The sequence below is a fragment of the Dromiciops gliroides genome, chromosome 3, assembly GCF_019393635.1.
Source record: "Dromiciops gliroides isolate mDroGli1 chromosome 3, mDroGli1.pri, whole genome shotgun sequence".
Taxonomy (NCBI): Eukaryota; Metazoa; Chordata; class Mammalia; order Microbiotheria; family Microbiotheriidae; genus Dromiciops; species Dromiciops gliroides.
This window is the reverse complement of record NC_057863.1, coordinates 64201327-64222411: the sequence shown is the minus strand read 5'-3', so window position 1 is coordinate 64222411 and position 21085 is coordinate 64201327. Positions and strand designations below refer to the sequence as shown.

The 21085-nt window shown below is 36.2% G+C and overlaps 1 protein-coding gene across 8 annotated transcripts in view; it reads left to right on the top strand.

The window, feature by feature from the left end:
* The window catches only part of ACSL3 (acyl-CoA synthetase long chain family member 3), a 73743-nt gene that overhangs the window by 47984 nt on the left and 4674 nt on the right, over positions 1-21085 (top strand). For all 8 annotated transcript variants that reach the window (XM_043990741.1, XM_043990742.1, XM_043990746.1 and 5 more), the window contains 9 exons: positions 2043-2193; positions 2703-2826; positions 3035-3106; positions 7728-7867; positions 9069-9241; positions 11214-11288; positions 16081-16272; positions 18299-18413; positions 19878-20035. In XM_043990741.1, coding sequence (XP_043846676.1) covers positions 2043-2193; positions 2703-2826; positions 3035-3106; positions 7728-7867; positions 9069-9241; positions 11214-11288; positions 16081-16272; positions 18299-18413; positions 19878-20035 — 1200 coding nt within the window. The remainder of the gene's footprint in view (positions 1-2042; positions 2194-2702; positions 2827-3034; positions 3107-7727; positions 7868-9068; positions 9242-11213; positions 11289-16080; positions 16273-18298; positions 18414-19877; positions 20036-21085) is intronic.

Sequence of the window (21085 nt, the reverse complement as noted above, 5' to 3'; positions counted from 1 at the left end):
CTGCCTTTGAACCCTTTTTTCCATTTCCTATCCCTATAGTCTCCTTTTGTTTCTTTTCTCTGCTTCTGAATCCCTTCTACTTTTACGATGCTCCACTTTGCAGTCTCCCATCACCCTGGCTCTCTGACTCAGCTTTCTTTGTCTGGACCCCATTTGTCACCCTGATGCTTCTAACCCTCTCTGCTGCCGATCTTCCTGCTTTTCAAACAACCAGCATACCTGGCTCAATGATCCCTTCTTTCCTCTCCCTTTCTAATGTTCATTTCTTTTTCATTTTATTTTCAGTTTGGGCCAGCTGGGCACCTTGATTGTACCCTGAATATATTTTGCAGTGTTAATTGTAGAGGCAACATATAAGCATGTCACAATCTATAATGAACTCCACAGGACAACCCAGTTGTTTGATTGCAATGGAATTCTGTAAAAATATGTTAGAAGTGAAATTTAACTCATAACTTCCTTCTCAGTAGTGAATTTTAAGGAAAATACTTCATACTCCAGGATAAGAGAGATGTGTCTATCTGTATATACATTTGCAACTCCGCTTTCGGGTTCTTTTGTCCATTTTATTTTGGTGAACAGTTGTGGGGGTTTGGGACTGTATGGAGGTGCTGGGGTTTTAAGGGCAGCTGAAAGAGGAATTTCTGCACCAAGGTATTAGAAAATAAATGTCAAAAAGGTTTGATACATATATAGCACGATTTTATTCTTAATACAGAATGTAGTATACGCATTCTCGTCCTTAATGTGATGCTAGACAGTGGTATATATCATATGTTGTAGAGGGTTGGCTATGACCACATGACTAAAATGTTTCTTTGGCTGTATTCAGAAACATTAGATTCTATATACAAAGCTTTCTTGGTAATTGGGTTAGGTAGGTGGTGCAGTAGATAACAGAATGCCAGACCTGGCATCAAGAACCAGAGTTCAGATGTGGCCTTAGCCCCTTAATAGCTATGTGATCCTGGGTGAGTCACTTCACTTTCTGCCTTAGTTTCTTCAACTGTAATAATGGAGATAATAATAGCAGCTGTCCCCCAGGATTGTTGTGAGGATCAAATGCAACAATGCTCGGAAAGGGCCTAGTGTGGTGCCTGGCACGTAGTGAGCATTCTATAAATGTCAGCTGCTATTATTATTAACAGTCCATCTGTCAGCTGGGTTGTAGCTTTATTTCTGCTACTGCCATCTGTGAAATTTAAGCCATTCTGCCACAGTTCTTCCACAACAGGGAAGTTATAATGCCATTGATGATCATTACCTTAAAAAATTTTTGTGAAGACTTGACAATAGATGTGAAACTCTGACTTCTTTGGAAGAGTGATTTTTGTGAATTATAGGTAGTGTTAGTTGATTGCATATTTTAGTTGAATAAGTGAGTTTCTCTGAGGTTTAAACATAGTTTATTGTAGATTTTCTATGTGGATGAAATTTTGCCTCCTAAAATTAAATGTGAATGTTGGTCTTTGAAAATAAACCTTGAAAAAAAGGATCAAAAGTTGAATCATTCAGCATGCATTTATTAAACACTTACTGTTCTAAGGATTGAGGATATAAAGAAAGGCACAAATAGTTACTGCACTTGGAGCTCATATTCTCATGAGGAAATGGGGGAGGGAATAAGCACTTATCTACATAGCACATGTGTGCCTGGCCCTGTGCTCTGATGGCTTTACAAAGATCTCATTTTCACAAAAACCCTGAGTGGTAGGGCCTGTTTTTATCCCTGTTTTACAGTTGAGGAAACTGAGTCAGACAGAGGTTAATTGACTTCCTAGAATCACACGCAAATTTGAACTCAAGTCTTCCTGAGTCCAGCCCCAGCACTGAATCCACAGTACCACCTAACTGCCTACTGGGAGAGAAACAACTATGACGTGAATGATCTATATGGAGTGTTTTAGAGTTAATAAAGGATTTGTTATCACACTTAAAAGTCTCAAAAGAATTGAACATTTCACTAAAGTTTATGTGATGTGATACAGCTCAGTTTCTTAGATTTTTATGTTTTCTTCCACATTGTATTTTTTTTAATGCAGTAAATACACCTGAAAATAGGCCTACACCCTCAGATATTGCTGTAATCATGTACACAAGTGGATCTACAGGACTTCCAAAGGGAGTTATGATCTCTCATTCAAATATTATTGCTGGTATAACTGGGATGGCTGAAAGGATTCCAGGACTGGGGTATGTCCTAAGGATCAGTAGAGAGCTGATTCATCTTATATTTGACTAGGGATAATAATTACCTTATTTCTCAAAGTTTAAGATCCATTAAATAGTACCATTTGAAAAACAATATAGAAATGAAATGAAAAATGCTATTTTTACTGCTTTTTACTGGATATCAGAGAATATTATCTGGATATGTTTATATAAATTTTAAATTTGTTTAAACATTTTTTAAACTATAATTAAATTTTTTTAAAAATAAAAAATGTAATTTTCTTCTTTAATACTTTTAAAAAATCCAGCTAACTTGTTAAACTCTTCAAGTGAACAAATTGTGACAATATCCAGATGAGGAAGAGTTGAAAAATGGTTTTAGTATATTAATGAAATCTGACATATTTTACCTTATTTTTATGATGTGCCTGTCATATAAACATAGAGCTTTCATATAGTTTTAGAATCTCGAATTCACTTTCCCTTTTTCAATGCAAGTGTCTTACTTGAATTCTCATTTTCCTTTTTAGAGAAGAAGATGTTTATATTGGATATTTGCCTCTTGCCCATGTTCTAGAATTAAGTGCTGAGCTTGTTTGTCTTTCTCATGGATGCCGCATTGGCTATTCATCACCGCAAACTTTAGCAGATCAGGTATTCCTTAACTAAATACAATGCATAAAAGTTGTTAATTGTTGTATGTTTTTGAGAGTAAGAATTATGATCATTTATTTTCAACTGTGCCTTTTGAATAGTTTTCTTTAGAATGAGGTATGAAAAATGCATACAGATTTGTAACATGTATGTTGAGGTTTTAAGTTTTTAAATGTAGAGTACACATTTTTTTATTTTTAATTTTTAGTCAACAAAAATTAAAAGAGGAAGCAAAGGAGATACATCCATGTTGAAACCAACACTAATGGCAGCTGTTCCGGTAAGAATCTGTACATGGTCTTTGAAACACATATAATCACACGCCAGATGAACCAGCTTGGGCTCTTCCCTCCTCTCCTTTGTCCTTTTTTTTTCTTTCTCTTATTTACTTAATAACATTTATTCCCAAAGTCACTGCTTATTGTTTATTACAAAGTTTTCTCTAATGATAAGGTAGTGAGTTTATATTTTACTTCTGATTTCTTAGTTCATATGTAGGTAATTTGGCTACATTGCCCGCTACCTCTTTGTTACTTTAATCTTAATAATCCAAGTCTAGTCTTGCTTTCTATTTCTGTATGCCATTACAGTTCCTCTGCTTAGTAATTAATTTGCTGATAATTATCTATTTGATTCTCTGAAATTTTAGCTAGTAGCTTAGCAGGATATGGGAAACTAGAACATGCAAGTTCTATTGCTTTGAAATCAAACTGTTTCATTTTGTTCATGGTATTTAGTAGGAGAGTTAGCCGAATGACTATGGGGAAGGGAAAAGGAAGAAAACTCTTGTTCACCCATTATTTGATATTGGTCTAGGAGATGCTCTTCTCTATATGTAGAAGAAAGTGGAGATTAGGAAAGCATTGAGTAGGAAAAGGGAAATATAAGCCAGGTATAGTGGTTAGAGGACAGACCTTAAAGTCAGGAAGATCTGGGTTCTAGTTCTGACTATGACACTTATTTTTCATGAGCTTACCTTCTCAGTGCCCAGACAACTCCCTGTTTTTTTTGTTTTGTTTTCCCAGTTTTGGTATACTTCTAGCAAAATATCAGATACTGTGACTCCCATCCTTGTGGGATGCCACTCCATTCTTTCATCACTACTCAGCAGAACTTATTCCTTCTGCATCCCCTTTAGGTTTGTTTGGCTGATAATGGGAGACTAGTTTTTTCCCCCATCTTTGCCTTATTTCAACCATCTTTAAGTATTTTTGTTTGTTTGCTAGCTTGAAATTTTTTTAATTAACATCCACTATAAGAGAATATGGGACAGCTAGTGGATAGAGTCCCCATCCTCAAGTCAGGAAAACTCATCTTCCTGAGTTCAGATTCCTACCTCATACACTTATCAGCTATGTGACCCTAGGCAAGTCACTGAATCCTGTTTGCCTCAGTTTCCTCATCTTTAAAATGAGCTGGAGAAGGACATGGCAGAATCACTCTGGTATTTTTGCCAAGAAAACCCTAAATGGGGTCAGCAAGAGTTAAACATGGCTGAAAGACTGAACAACAACAGCAGTAAGGGAATATACCACATTACTCTGAATAGAAACCATTCTGTTTTCCTTTCAAGTCTGGCATATTTAAAACTTGAGTGAGGCTTAGAATACAGAGATTTGGCTCACATCTTATTGCCCTCACTGGCATTATGGTAGCAGTCATCTTGGCACCCACTGAACCATTCCTTCCTTGACACGTACACACACAGGCTAGAGAAGGGCTACCACAGAAAGGAGGCAGGCGTCTCCTATTTGTGTCTTCTGAACCACTGTCTGCATTTCCCTCCAAGTTCCTTAGAGAGAGAAATCTCACTGCAAAACCCATCCTTTTTTTCTCCTTCCCCTTATATCCCAGGGAATGGAAAGATTGTTAGGGACAGGCACTGGGATCCCAGGGAGTTGTCTCCAGTATCCAAAGAGTTTCTTGTTTGTTCCTTGATTGTGTTTCTTAGTATTTATAGATAGATGACTTTAGACTGGCTGGCAGGCAGCCGCAGAGGCTAGGTGTTCCATGGAGCTGAAGGTCAGGGAAAGGAAAAGTGATGGGAGAAAGGAGAGAGGGTTCTCTGTGGTAGAGGAGTTTCCAAACTTTACATTTAATCAAGAGGTTAAATTCTTTCTTCTACTTTCTGACCTTGTGGCCTAAGGTCATTAGGCTTTTCCTGAATTCAGTTTCCCCCTTGTTGCTCTTCTCTTAAGGGCCTTTTCATCCAGACTGATTTTTGGGTTCTGACCTTATACATAGTAGAAACCCACCTCTAAATCACCTCTCATTGGTTGAATGGAGGAGATAATCCCCCTGGTAGTAACAAACATGAAATATTGAACCTGGTTCCAGCTGCTTCCAGTTTTCAGGTTGCACATGTTTCAAATCTTCTATCCAAACATAATGATATCATCCTCCCCCTTACCTATCTCCCCACTACCCCCCCAACACAACCATTCAATAAATTCCCATGGTTTCCTATTTATTAATCTACAGGATCAGATATAAAATCTTCTGTTTGGATTTTAAAGCCCTTCATAACTTGGCTTCATTCTACCCATGTCTTCTTAAACCTTACCTTCATTCTACCCATGTCTACCCATGTCTTCTTAAACCTTACGCTTCTCCACGTACTCTTCAGTCCAGTGACACTGGTCTTTCTGTTCTGCCAACAAGACATCAATAAACCATTTCTTGTGATGATTTCAAGCACGTTCCCCGTGCCTGAAATGCTCTTCCTTCTCCTCTGTGCCTCCTGACTTTCCTCAAGTCACAGCTAAAATTCCGCTTTTCCTGATCCTCCTTAATGCTGCTGTTTTCCCTTTGTAATTATCTCCAGTTTATCCTTTGTTTGCATGCTCTCTCCCCCATTAGGCTTTCACCTCCCTGTGAGCAGGGACTGGGTTTCCCCCTTTTCTCCCATTGGTGTTTAGCACAGCCCCTGACGTAGTGATTTCTTAATAAATGCTGGTTGACTGAACATTTCTTTCCCTTTCCCCAGAAGGGAGCGGTTCCTTAGCAAACAGGTTTATAACAAGCAGGCTAATAATTTCTGTCATTCAAGAGTGCTCACCCTCTGCCAAGCTGGCCTGATAGCTATTTTGTTGATTCAGTGAACATTGATTATGGGCATTATTGTCCCCCCAAATCCACTACTGTTTCTGAACCTGTTCCTTACAATAGCCCCCAGGTTTACAGCCTCAGAACCCTCCTTCACTTCCTCGGTCTTGTCACTGCTTATTTCGTGACATCTCTCACATCTTTGGACCGCCCTCACACTCAGCCTTCCGCCACGTTGTTGTTACAAAGTGATTTTCCAAAAGCAGGAGTCAGACCGTGGCACTCTCTTGCTCAGTGAACTTCAAACATTTCCTTTCACCTTCAGGATAAAATAGAAAACTCCTCCATTTGGCATTTAAAGTCCTTGACAATCTCTTTCTAGCCTATCTTTCCTGATCTTTTTATACTTTACTCCTTCTCAGTCCCTCAGTGGTCCAGCAAAACTGACTTTGTTGTTGTTCCTCACGTGTGACACTTGGTACCTCATCTTTGTGGCTTTGCACAGGCTGTTCCCAGGCCCACAGTGAGTTGTTACCTCATTGCTATGTAGTGCTTCTACCCTTGGACAACCCCAGGCTCTTCTGATCCTCCCCCCCCCCCCCAACCCCCCATCACAGTGTTTATTTTTTGTCTCTTTTGCATTTACTTAGAAAGTATGAATGCTTTCTGCCCAACAGAGGGGATACTCCAGCTGGGCAAGAATTGTTACATTAATGTTTTTTAGTCCTCCCCCAACACCTAATGACAACTAAGCATAGGTAATGACAATTATGACTGTAATAATTAATAGAATAGTATTGGTGAATTGGTTTAGGCACTTACCAGAGACTAAAAAAAACAACAGTCCTTGCCCTCAAGGATCTTTATAATAGGGAGTTTTGGGGGGAACTGCCGTGTACACAGTTTCTTTATAATCCAGGACAGAAGGAGGGACAGGGGCAAATGAGTGTCTAACAGACTTTCCAGAAATGTTTTAATTTGGAGAATAATTTGAACTGGGAGAGTCTATCTTGGAAGGCTGTCTGAAGGACGTGGTGCCTAAGCTGAACCTTGAGGGAAGATAAAAGATTCTAAGAGGCAGGAATGGCAAGGTCCAGCCTTGGATGGCCAAGACAAAGGTACAGAGATGAGAAAGGAAATCGAATTGGTGAAAAATCACCAGAAGGCAGGTTTGGTCAGACTGAAGCATTTGGGAAGGGAATTAATCTCTAATGAGGTTGGAAAGGTAGGTTAGGGCCATAGTATTCTAAGCCAAATAATTGAATTGATGTTTTAACCTAGAGGTAATAAGGTGTGACTAGTTTGTTGAGTAAAGAGATGACGTGGTATTTATTGCTGGGAACAGAATTTGTGCAGTGGAGATAATGTGAAAAAGCAAGGTAGATTGGAACCAGATTGTAGAAAGCCTAACAGCTCAGGGTAAGCAGTATTGCCACTTGTGGTTTTTGAGCCCAGGAAGTATGTGAACCTAGTGGTTTACTTGGAAGATTATAAGGGCAGATTGTTTGAGGGAGAGAAAACTGATTGAGGAAGAGGACCCAAGCATTGTGCTTCTCAGTTCATAAGAAATCAGTTAAATGAACAAACTCATAATGTGGTGATTGGATGCTTTAAAAACTACTGTTAAAACTTTTATTTCTTTGGCAATAAATAACATGTATGTACTTGTTCATAGTGGTATTTGGATATAGTTTGGCTAACTTCGTATGGTATTCGTAAAACATTGTCATAAAACCAGTATGTAATTCAATAATTCTGTTAACTCTCTTAATATTATAAATGTTAACATTACATTGTTATGAATGTTACTGTATTAAGTTTCTGGTATTAACCATATTCCTTTTTATACCGACTAGGAAATCATGGATCGAATCTACAAAAATGTCATGAATAAAGTGAATGAAATGAGCAGTTTTCAACGCAATCTATTTATTTTGGCCTATAATTACAAAATGGAACAGCTTTCAAAAGGCTATTGCACCCCACTTTGTGACAGGTAGCTCGATTTCTGCTTTTGCTCTTCACATTTAGTAACTGCTGAATTGAGAGGTGGACATGAAGTCACATAACTCTTTAAAAAAGTTATTCAAGCAGCTCACTTTTAGGCTTAACTGATTTTACACAAAGACAGTAAAGTTGGTCGTGGTTTTTCTTAATTTTTTTTCAAAGTTGTATTAATGGTATTATCCATATTTTCTAACAAGCTTAGTTTCTACCAATTTCAGCTGTAATTCCTATTGCTTTTCCCTTTATTCTACCAAATGCTTTTACATTTATTATAACAAGCATAAATCAAATATCCCAATTCATCTATTTCTCTATAGTGGAAGCTAACAGTTAATTGAAGATTGTTTATTTTATATATTGCTATTCACATTTTAAAAAGTTTTTATGGATTTATGCTCTAATTTGTAAACATAGTGCCAGTTCTGCTTACCTTAGTACGGGCTGTGCACAGATATGCCTGCAGTGAATGGGCTCTTCAGCTGCATCTCTTAGACTCCCTTTTTCCTGCAAAGCTCTGCTCACATGCCTGCCGGTCCCTACATGGGGCCTTTTCTGATTTCCTAGCTGCTGGTGCATCCCCTTTCTCCCATGTATTGAACACTGTGTCTGTCAGGTGCTAGGGAGTCAAAGACGAAAATTCCTCTTATGCTTACTTTGTATAGAGTTGCCGTTTCTGTCTCTCCATACATTGGTTCCCACCTTCAAAATGTGACCTTGAGGGCGGCATCAGGAAGGTGTCATTTTTGTCTCTGACTCCTTGGCACCTGACACGGCGTTCAGTGCATGCTTGTTGGTTGATTGGTTTCCCATGGAAATATTTTTGAATGATTAAGATAGCTTTGATTTTTTTTTTTTTAGGGGAGAGGGAAGTCCAGACCTGTGATTAGTGTGTAAAAATGATACCTGAAAACTTTGTGTCCTTACTTTACCTGAGAAGCATTTCTTTGTCTAAAGACAGTTAGACCATATAGTCCTTATGGCATTTGAACAGGCAGAATTTAAGAACATAGCTTTGAGTGGAGCTAGTCTGGGCTCTACTAGTACTTGAATAAGGTTACCAGTTTTTTGGGTCTCACTTTTTAGCATCTGAAATTTAGGGTGTTGGGCTACGTGACTGGGAGTTGGGGGTAGGAGGAGGGAGCAGGGGACAGTGCCTTTCAGAACTAAAATACTGACTCTCTGATTTATAGATTCGTTTTCCGAAAAGTACGAAGCCTGCTAGGAGGAAATATCCGTGTCCTGCTCTGTGGAGGTGCTCCACTTTCTGCAACAACTCAGCGATTTATGAATATCTGTTTCTGCTGTCCTGTTGGTCAGGGCTATGGACTCACTGAATCAGCTGGGGCTGGAACAATCACTGAAGGTCAGTATTACTCTGAAATGTAATACCCATCCTCTTTTAAGGATATGCTTAGATTTCCCCCAAATAAGAAAGAGTGGTTAAGACTTGTTTGGGTTTGTTTTCAACAAATATGAAGCAATTTTGGTAGCAGTTGAAGAAAAGGACAACCAATATTTTGCAACAGCTTGAAATTTTCTCATCCACTAATGCATCCAAATGAACTTATTGAGTAAAATTATGTAATTAAAAGAAAAGTTGATGTTTTGAAATGGAGATAAATCTTGACTGTAAAATTAATTTTTTATTCTCAGCATATTTAAATCTACTTTGTTAGAGAAAAAAATAAAATTCAGTTTGTTATATTGTGATTTAGGTGCCTATATGAGGCTACTTTGCAGATTTTATACACAAATAAGTTGGTAGGAACCTCCCAAACAATACAGGAAGTATATTGGTTCAGGATTCAAAATACAATTAGTTTTTAAAAAAACTCAATTAGATAAATTTTATATTAATTGAAAACTTTAATGAAATTAAAAATGAATTGTTGTTAATAATTTTTGAATTTGTCTTTTTTAAACTCTATAAAAATAATTGAAAAATTGCTTCCATTTCCTTTCATACTCAACTTACTTGTTTATATCTGGGTAGTGCTTTGTACATATGATGGGTAACATGTTAAATGTGCTAATTTCTACATGTAGTTCATATGTATTTTTGAACTCCTGTCAGTTTGAATGAAATATGAGATTGCACAACAAAGTATCTCTGTGATCCTAGATGGATCATTATCTTGGCTATGTATATCCATGTATGTATATATACTCATATAAATATGCCAACCAAATTTACAGAGAAGCACTGCTGAGATACAAACAGCTAAATTAAAGGGTTTCAAAAGAAATAAAAGTAATTTAAACATTATTTTTGTCGAGGTTAAAAAAGATGTCAAATGATTTGTATAGACATAACAGATAATGAGTTATATATGTATATATGTATGCCCCATATACATAATAATAACAAAAGAGTCCCCCAGCTAATATTTGTATAATATTTACTGTGTGCCAGGCAGGCACTGTGCTAAACGCTTTCCAATTATTCTCTCATTTGGTCTTCACAGTAACTCTGAGAACCACATACTAATAATATCCTCGTTTTCCAGATGAGAAAAATGAGAAAAAAAGTGGTTAAGTGACTTTACCCACCGTCACACAGCTAGGGTCTGAGGTCGAATTTGAACTCAGGTCCTTCTTACATACCTACTTACCTACTCACACACATACACAAACACCCCCCGCCCCCCGTACCCACAGCCCCACACCCCCCCCCCCACACGTACCCCCCATGCCCTCCTGCCCATATACCCCCATGCACCCCCATACCCACACGCACCTCTGAGACGGTGAAGTTGCAGAACAAGTATCAGCCTGTGTTTATGGTTGGCATTTCTTCTTTCAGGTGTTCCTTGTACTAATTAAATCACAGGTACATTGAACTGAAGATATGGCCCTTATTTAAAAAAAAAAGGTCAAATTACAAATTATACAGGGTTTCCCAGAAAAAGTCTCAGTGCACTTTTAAGCATTGATAGCTTAAAATTATTTTTTAAAATTTCTTTTGGAACCTTTAACTTAAGCACTGAACTTAAAACTGCCCTGAGGCTTTTGGGATGCCCTGTACGACTTAGCCGGTACTGGGAACTATCAAGTTGTGTTTTAAATCACTTGCAGGTATCCCTGAGGAATTCTTGATGTTTCTGAAAGAAGTCCAGCCCAGTGATAGAAGATAGTAGTGAATGTATTACCAGCCCATGCAAACCAGAGATGAGGGGAGAAGAGCCTGTGTAACAGGCTGATAGTCTCTAACATACTTGAAACGTTCTCTCAGAAAAGCTGCATGTAGGGAAGCTTAGCTTTTTCTAATGGTGTAGAAAAAAGGCATTCGGTCTTTCCTTTTTTCAACTTTAACCTTTTTTTCTTTTTTAATCTAGTTTGGGACTATAATACAGGCAGGGTTGGAGCACCATTAGTTTGCTGTGAAATCAAATTAAAGAACTGGGAAGAAGGTAACAAAAGTTTTGTACAATAGTTATATTAGTGTGAATGACCTTTAAATTAGAATTTAATTTTTTGATATTTTATAATGAAAAAAAATCTCTTAATTTGAACTTTCTCGCCCTTTTGTGGCAGTGGTATTTTGTCAAGGTGTAATGATCTCTGTTAATTGTATTGTTTTTTCATTTATTATTTGATTACAAACAGCATAATTAAAATGATATTAAAACAAGTTAGAAATTTACTAAAATAATAAGAATAGATAAAATATGACCATTTGAGTCTGTGTCAAAAAATATTAGATGAATTTTTAGAATATTGATGTATATGATTTAAGGATATGTTTTGTTATTGGTTCAGTGTATTGATAGAAAATTGTTGATCCATGAGTGCATGATACCATGTAAGTATCTAGTTTTTGCTGCTCAAATATAAATTTAAATAATAATTATATTTCTATTAAAAATAAAATCATATATGATATAGTAGAAGTCATTTCGTTGATGTTCTGTTTTCTTAGCAAACATTCTGAGGTTATTCAGTTGATACAGTAATAAAGTAAATTATTTCTCAGTGCCTAAACCCTCACTGCATACACAGGATCCGTATAATGTGTGGAAACATGTTTTGAACTGAATTGTTATTCAGTCAGATTAGTAAAATATTTAATATTAATTGATCCTCCAAGTTTACAAGTTAAACTTATAAGCAAGGAGCAATTTAAATGCAATTGATTTTAAACAGTTGATTCATTTATTGCTCCATTTAAAAATTAAGTTCTTGTGGGAGGAAGAATTTAAACCTTCACATTGGTAGAGTGATTTTACTGTTTTCTTCCTAGCAATTCAGTGAGAGTCAGCCATTTGGTGATTCTTTGACCATGGCAACCCTTGAAACAAGGAAAAATGTAAAATTGCCCTTAGTCCTGATAGTGACCCTCTTCTATTTCTTCTGTGATGATGTCAGTGACAGAAAAGTGGGTCAGAGGATGCTAGGCATCACATGGGTTTTCGATTGTCTTTAAATGTTGAGTGTGTTGCACATGTGAGAGAACTTTGTCTCTTGACCAATAGACTGTTGACTACTGAATGGAAATGAATTATGTAAATCTTGACATTTTTACCATGATTGGAAATGTAAGACAAAAATAATTTGCAGTTGAATGGAAGGCTAGGTCATAAATTCTCCTTAGCCTGGTAAAAGGAGTTGGTTCTATGGTGCATCACTAGCAACAAAAAATTATTTCTTCCAACAGTTTGGTTACCTCAACAGTGCAGTGTTCATGATAAGCATTTGCAAGGAGACCTCCAGAAAAAATAATTGCGAGCTGTGCTCCCACACCTGTTATAAGTGCAAGGAGATAGAGAAAGTCTATGAAGAATTTGATTGAACTTTCCATATTATATCAACATAATATTTTAATACTTGGTGACTTCAATGATTGATTATAGAGCAAGAGAGTGAAAACTGTTGCAAAACATGGTTTAGGAGTAAGTAAAAGAGAGGCTTATAATTTCTTGTTGTATACTGTACAGAATTCTTGTTCCTGTATATCGTCAATACTATAAGAAGAAAGTTAAGCACTGAAGATGAACAGTAAATGACGTCATAAAAATTAAGTTGATTACTTTCTATAAGTCAGGAAACAACTGGTTAGAGATAAGAGTATAATCTAGATCCTTTGTTTATAGTCAAATTCTTATTAAAACAAAGGAATGGAAAAAACCCCATTTGTTAAGTTCTTATAGGTGCCAAGCTCTACTAACCTCTGGAGATACAAACCAACCAAGACATTCTTTGCTCTCAAGCAGCTCCCATTGTAAATAGGGAAGACAACACATTAGGAGGGTTCAACTAAAGGAAGAACAGATGAAAAAGTGATTCTTAAGCCATTCACACTTTTCCCATGGACAGTAAACTGGAAAGAAATTTAGCAGAAGAGAGTCTAAAACAGAGATTAGGTGAAAAAAAGGACATGGATGGAGCTGAAGCAGCTCCAGCCTCACATGTTTTTAAAAAGCAATTGATACCAAGCAGTAGGAAATAGTTACAAGAATATATATGAATTGTATAACTTATGTTGAATTGCTTGAGTTCTTAAGGGGGAGTGGGGAGGGAAGAAGAGAATTTTAAAGTTTTAAAAATCGATGTGAAAATTTCTTTATACATGTAACTTGAGGAAAAGTTTAAATAATTTAAAATTAAATTTAATTAAAAAAAAAGAATATATATGAATACAGACAATCACCATTTCCTTAGGGAGTTTATCTTGTAGAAATCAACTGTCACAACTTGAAAATCAAATGAAGCCTACCTAGTAAATACCTGATTTTAATGTAGTAAGGGGAAAGGTGGCAGCCAAGAGCTATACTGCTTTAGAATTCAAACATGTTTGTAAAAGATTATAAAGAAGAGTGGTGGAAGATTATTAGCAGCATCACTTCAGAAAACTAATAAAACAGTTCAAGGAAAAACAATACTTTATTTTAAAAGATTATTTGTTTTAAATTTGGGGGGGGGGGCGGGACAATGAGGGTTAAGTGACTTGCCCAGGGTCACACAGCTAGTAAGTGTCAAGTTTCTGAGGCCAGATTTGAACTCAGGTTCTCCTAAATCCAGGGCTGGTACCTTATCCACTGTACCATCTAGCTGCCCCTATTTATTTGTTTTTAATTAAGGAAAATAGATTCCCCAGTCCCCCCCCCCATTGAAATTAAAAAAAAAACACACAATCTTTTTAATAAATATAAATAGCCAAGGCAAAAAAAACCCAAAACAGTCCTGTAATGGTCATGTCCAAAAACTGTGCCTTGAGTCCATTAGGTAATTGTGGGTAGCATACTTTATCACAAGACCTTGATAATTAATATAGATCCTTCTGAAGAACATTAAGGATTAAACTTGAAAGAGTAACTTAAAGAGAAAAAAATGGGCAAATCTGTTTAATATGACAAAATGTTTTCCTCATCAGTACTAATCATCCTAGATAATAGTTTAGGAAAAACCAAAAACGATGAGAAGAGCAACTGGACTGAACCAGTATGTGTGAAGGAGATTGCACTAAAGGTGACGGTACTGAGAGCATTTGTGGTTACAATTCTCGAGATAGTTGGGTGAGAAGGATGTCAAACATTTGGGGAAAATAATGGATCTTTTTTTCATCAAAAGAGATTGAGAGAATGTCAATAACAGCTGACCATATTCCTCCTTCACCATCTCCATAAGTTCTTTATGAAAATAATCTTTCTGCATCTACATGAATAATATCCTCAATTTGAAGGCATGAAAATAAAACGGGCGGCTAGGTGGCGCAGTGGATAAAGCACTGGGCCTGGATTCAGGAGTACCTGAGTTAAAATCCGGCCTCAGACACTTGACACTTACTAGCTGTGTGACCCTGGGCAAGTCACTTAACCCCCACTGCCCTGCAAAAAAAAAAAAAAAGTACTAAGAGAATAAAACAGACTTTTGTAAATTATATTCCAGAGCAATCCACATCTTCAGTTGTGTGATTGACTGAAATGTGGGAAATTCAAAAGATTCCAGTATTTTTTTTAATGGCATTTGATTTGGCAGATCAAAATATTGCTCTAGAGGCTTACTTCTGATAGGGTGTATTCCATTCATATGTTAAAATCCTACAGGATTCTTTGGAAAGGATCACTTTATTAAGTCTTCCAGTTATTAGCATCAAACAAGGCATGAAATACAGAGGTGAATGTTTTTTAAAGGTGAATGCACTCTCAGATCCAGAGTGGAAGAGTGCTTTTTCTGTAAATCATGAGGTGATTTACATACTCCTTTTTGCAGATGACTTTGTATTGATTTCATCAAACTCTAGGAACATTGCACAGTTTCCTAAGTGAGATCTGTGATCATACAGAAGTGTTCTAACTATCCATAGAAGAATAAAATCAGCTGGATAGAGATAGCTTGTTATCAAGATTATGATATCCAGTTATATAGACAATCCATAGCATTGTTGCACCAGTGCCTGTCTTAAATGCTAAGGATGGAGGCTGTGAATTGGACCTAGAACTGAATAGGAGGAGGGTGGGTGGTATTAACCTTTGAGTAATTATCCAGTATTTTTCATGATCTTGAGATTCTCTCTGAAATAGAGGTCCATATTTTGAACGATAACATTCTTCTGGTGATTCTGTATGGTATCTTGCTAGTTTCCAAATCATTAAAATTGCAGGTCACACAAAGAACAGTGAGCAGATGCATGGTAGGCACAATAATGCAGCATATTACCAATGCATAGTTGCACAGATGAAGACCAGCACAAAAGGATGCATCATGAAAGAGGTGTGTGCTTGTACAAGGAGATAGGCTGGAAGTAGAGGATAACCACTGCACAGCCCCATCCACCTTTATAGTTGTGCATTGTTCAAAAACTCTCAGCGTGTTGGGAGGAGGGACTCAGTCAAGACTCCCTGTGGAGAATTTGTGGTTGCAAATGAATAATAAGCACATAGGATGAAAAGGTGTTCATGACTTGTAATCCATACCATTAGAGAGGACCCACAACGAGAATAGTAGGAAATGCTGGATTTCTGAGTGTTGTTTACATACCTTTAATACTATTTATCCAACCTATTGCTATACTTAAGTTATCTGTGGAGTCTTTTTTTTTTATATTCATAGCATTTTTTTATTTATGTAGCTGTATATTTCTAAAAGCAAACTTGGAAGATAGGATAGATAAAACTAACTTGCACTGAGAAATATAGAAATGTTTTCTTTTTGTACTTAAAAAAAGATTGACACACACTGTTAACTGTTCTTTTTATTAATTAGGTGGATACTTTAATACAGATAAACCACATCCAAGAGGTGAGATTCTAATTGGTGGCCCAAATGTGACAATGGGCTACTACAAAAATGATGCAAAAACAAATACTGATTTCTTTGAAGATGAACATGGACAGAGGTGGCTCTGTACGGGAGATATTGGAGAATTTGATCCTGATGGATGTTTAAAGATAATTGGTGAGCCATCTGATGTGGGTGTTGGAAATAAATCCTTCTAATACAGTGTCCCAAGAATCTTATTTCAATTTAAACTAAAATAGATTAAAACTGAACTAATCTTTTTTGTGGCATCCTGTATAGTCACACAAATTATAGAATTTATAAGCAGTTGTTAAATAAGTTTTAATAATTTTATCCTGTGATGTATGTATGTTCCACTTTCTGAGAATGCATTAGAATACAAACTGCATCTGAATATAGGCTACCCTACCATATATATTTAATTTTTCTATTAAAGTATTGCATTCTTTAACTTACAGTGAAAGTATCTTTAATCATTTAACTAAAATATTTTGTGATGATTTATGATTATATTAATAATTCTTTATTTTCAACACTGTGACTTGTTTTACTAAGATTATGATTTCTAAGTTAACATTCAGCTTCTATGCAAGCCAGATTTGGGGACAAAATGAAGCCTATATTCATCAGACTAAGATAGTTTTATTGTAATATTTAGTGGCATGTATTATTTTTGCCTGAGTGGGCATCAGTAGTTTGTGTGGCCTTCCCTGTTCACTAGATAATTAGACTATGTTTTGGTTTTATATTTCTGAGGAACCATGTCTGCTTTGTCTTGGGGGAGAGTTACCATAAATGAGGCAGTTCAACCATTATCATTTACATAGAAGAATTCTTCATGGCTTATCTCTTTCTGGGTTCTGGGGTCTTATAGAACCACTAGTATAGAGGTCTTTGGGAGATCATTTTTACCACAGTTTGGTAATGTCAGTTTAATTCAGTAAACATGAAGTGAGTACCTTCTTTGTACAAGACGGTGTGCACTAGGAAAATTATTTTGGCAACTATATGGCAGATAGATTGGAGAGGGAAGAGAAAGGAGGTAGGGAGACCATTTTTTAGGCTATTTCATTAACCTAAGTGTGAGAGGAAGTGAAATCCTGAAATAACCGGTTATTAGAGAGAAAAGGGAATGGGTACCAGTGATGTGATGGAGGTGGAATCAACAAGCTTTGGCAAATGACGATTTATATGGAGCATAAGGAGAAGGAATAATCAAAGGTAACCGAAGTTTTGTGCGTAGGTGACTCTGAGGATAATAGTATCATCAACAAAAATGTAAAAGTTGGAAGGAGGGCTAGGTCTACAGTGAACCATTCTACATGCTGATCATCTTTGACTCTTTATGACTCCCCTTTTATACTTGGAAAAAATAATGAACAGGTTATCCATGTTTATTTATTTTAGTTAATACGTATTCTAATTAGGTTCTTCACCATGTAATGTAGTTGGTCGTACATAACAATTTTTATATGATTCTGTTTTGGTTGAATTTCTAGCTTACCTTAAGGATACAGTTATTTATCTTTGTTAAAAATGTTTCCTTATTAGATGAAATGCTGGAGCTATTGATCTTTGCTTGAATTTGCACTGATTGATAGCTGTCTTATCTAATAAGCACATGTTTTATTGTGTTCAGTTTGTTTTAGTTATTTAATTATTTAGTTAAAGATCATGGGTGTTTTACCTTTAGGCCAACTAGAGACCTTTTCCATTCTTTATTTGCTGAACTTACCCAACAAAAGTACAAAAATTAGGAGGTTACTTGATATTGATGCCATTTTATTAAAAAGGCAGATTGTTTGACCCCCTTTTAAAAGTATGTATTTTGGGGGCAGTTGATGGTGCACTGGATAAAGCACTGGCCCTGGATTCAAGAGGACCAGAGTTCAAATTCAGCCTCAGACACTTGACACATACTACCTGTGTGACCCCAAGCAAGTTACTTAACCCTCATTGCCACGCCAAAAAATAACCAAATAAAATAAATAAAAGTATGTATTTAACATTGCTCATTAGAAACTAAGTTCTTGATTCGTGTTTTTTTGCATAGTCTTACTATTATAGATTTAGTTGACAATGAGCTATTTAAGAATATTCAGTGAGTATGTATTGGTTACTTTCATTGTATATGTCTATAATTTTCATTTGGGTGATTTTTTTTTTTTTGGGGTAATAACAGATCGTAAAAAGGACCTTGTAAAACTTCAGGCAGGAGAATATGTATCTCTTGGAAAAGTTGAGGCAGCTTTAAAGAATCTCCCATTAATAGATAACATCTGCGCATACGCAAACAGGTATGGTAAGAAAGTTTAATGCTACTTTCTCTTTTTTTAACATTTTTATATGATTATCTTGGGCCCTCTCTTCTTTCTCCATAGCCTTTCTCTCAGTAATCTTATTAGTTCCCATGGGTTCAGTTTTCAGCTTTATGCAGATAACTGTTGAATCCAAATGGTGACCCTATTTTAGTACCTACCAGAAGTAGATCCTTAATAAATTATTTTTTATTGATTATTCTTAAATACCAAACTAGACAGGTAAGTCTAAAGTTCTTTCATGATTCTGTAGTCCAGTTAGCTGTGCTAAGCTACCAATTAAAATTATCATTTTGGTCAACAATTCTGGGTTTTATTTTATTTGGATTATTGATTCATCTTAGTGTAATAGAAAAACTTTTTGACATTCTCCTGATTATCACTATCAAGTGAGGCACAAAACCAGGAGACAAATACTCACATGAGGAATCCACTACTGTTTAACAGAGCATGAAAGATTTTTTGTGGATGGCATTGGGCTAATTTCATCCAGCTACAGAATACTAGAATTTTCTTAGAGATGTTCATGATTTAAAAAAAAAAAAGTCTAATTTACATAGAAAAAATTAAGTGGATCAATAATGTCTGTTGTCCAGAATATTGCAGAGTTAGATAGATGTGTCATTCAGGTAGTCGGTACATCTCTCTTTGTTAGGCAGTACATATGAACAGGGAGCTAGACCTAGAATTCGGTGAAAGGAAGAGGAAGCTCTGTATTGCTGTGGGGAAATTGTTCGCTTTCAGTGCTTCCAAGTTGCTTCTGAAAGTTAAAACATTTTTTTAAAATACCAGTTTTTTAATCATGGACTGCCACAGTCTCTATAGAATCAAAACTATGGCTGGCAAAAAGAGCAATGGAGAGTGTGTCTAAATAGACTAAAGAATATCACCAGAGAGAAATTGTGCAAGAAAGGACACACAGGATGATATTAAAGGAATGTATAACCAGTCATGAAAAAGCAGCAAAGGGTAACAGATTATAACACCCTGAGTCCTGCACTGAAGTTTCATCGTCCATAAAATGAAGAGGATAATGCCTACTTTAACCTATCACTTTGGGCCATCTTGAGACCCAAATGAGAAAGAATATGTGAAATCACTTTGAAAACTATGAAGCACTATACAAATGGAAGGTATCTGTGATATTTTGGTAGTATCCAAAGCTATAAAGGTCCCAATCTGCATTACGACAACAATTTTAACAAGCATTATCATGTGTGAAATGCTGTGAAATATTGAAGGAATAGATATAACTTTGTTAGTAAAATACAGTACATTTGGATGTCATATATTTACAAAGGAATTTAGAGAACTTTTATGGTTTAGAATTTCTTAGCTATAGAACTTTGAAAATATCAAGTAAGCATTCTTAGCCAGCTAGTCACTGCTGTTTCATCTAAAACTCTTACTAATCCATGACCTGCCATCTTTGATATATTTCAGCTATCATTCTTATGTCATTGGATTTGTTGTGCCAAATCAGAAGGAACTAACAGAGCTAGCTCGACAAAAAGAACTTAGAGGGACTTGGGAGGAGATCTGTAACAGTCCTGAAATGGAAAAGGAGGTGCTGAAAGTGCTCTCAGAGGCTGCTGCTTCAGGTGAGTTTTCTGTTAAACTCTTTACAGCCAGAGCTTATGGAAAATTTGTTCTAAGAAATGGAAAAAAATCAATGTGGTTCTTCTAATATGCAATATATTCCTTTCAAAACTTGAATTATGTCATGTTGCTCAAGCAACTTCCATGGCTCCCCATTTCTATAAGATAGCCAGTTATTTGAGACACTGTTAGTCACAACAGTCAATTCTTCTTTCTTCCTCTCTCCCTTAAATAATTAATAAATGTTCTTATGAACTTAATAAAAATCAACAAAAACAAACATTTTCCCTCACAAAGAAGAACATAAAAAGGACTACACATGAAACTGTAAAAGCTGCATTATGCATAACAAATGTATATTTCAAATTTAGCCTGTTCCAATACTGGTCTGCTTGTCTATGTTGTCCCTTTTTGACCTATTAGTCTCTTGTGTTATGTTTTTAAATGATTCAGTTGACAATCTTTGCTTTTTTGGCGGGGGGGAGGGCAGTGTTTATCACTATCAAATGCTGTATTGTCACAAATACAGTCAAAACTGTGTCCAAAAAATGAATGCCTCATTTTGTAGCTTTAGTCCATAAACTCTGCCAAGAAGGGGGGAGCATGATAGTCATTATATAAATTTTTCCCCAGGTTTTACTCTATTTCTTATCAGTTCATACAAGTATTTCCAGGTTTCTCTGAATCTGTTCCTTTGGTCATTTCTTACAGCATGGTAATATCTTACTCTCTTTCTTGGTCACTGGCACAGATCCTTTTCTTCATCTATACAATTTCACTTGGTGATCTTATTGTCCCAATGTATTATTATGCTGGTGATCCTCAAATCTACTTACACAGCCCTAATCTCTCTGTTGACCTCCACTTTCACATCTCTTAAAACTTATTGAACATTTCAAACATAATGTTCTGTAGACATCTTACACTTTTCATGTCCAAACCCTATCCCCTTCCAAACTTCCCTGTTACTGTTGAAAGTACCACCATCCTCACAGTCACCCAAGACTCAAAACTTAGGTGTCACCTTTGATTATTCATTTCCACTTTACCAA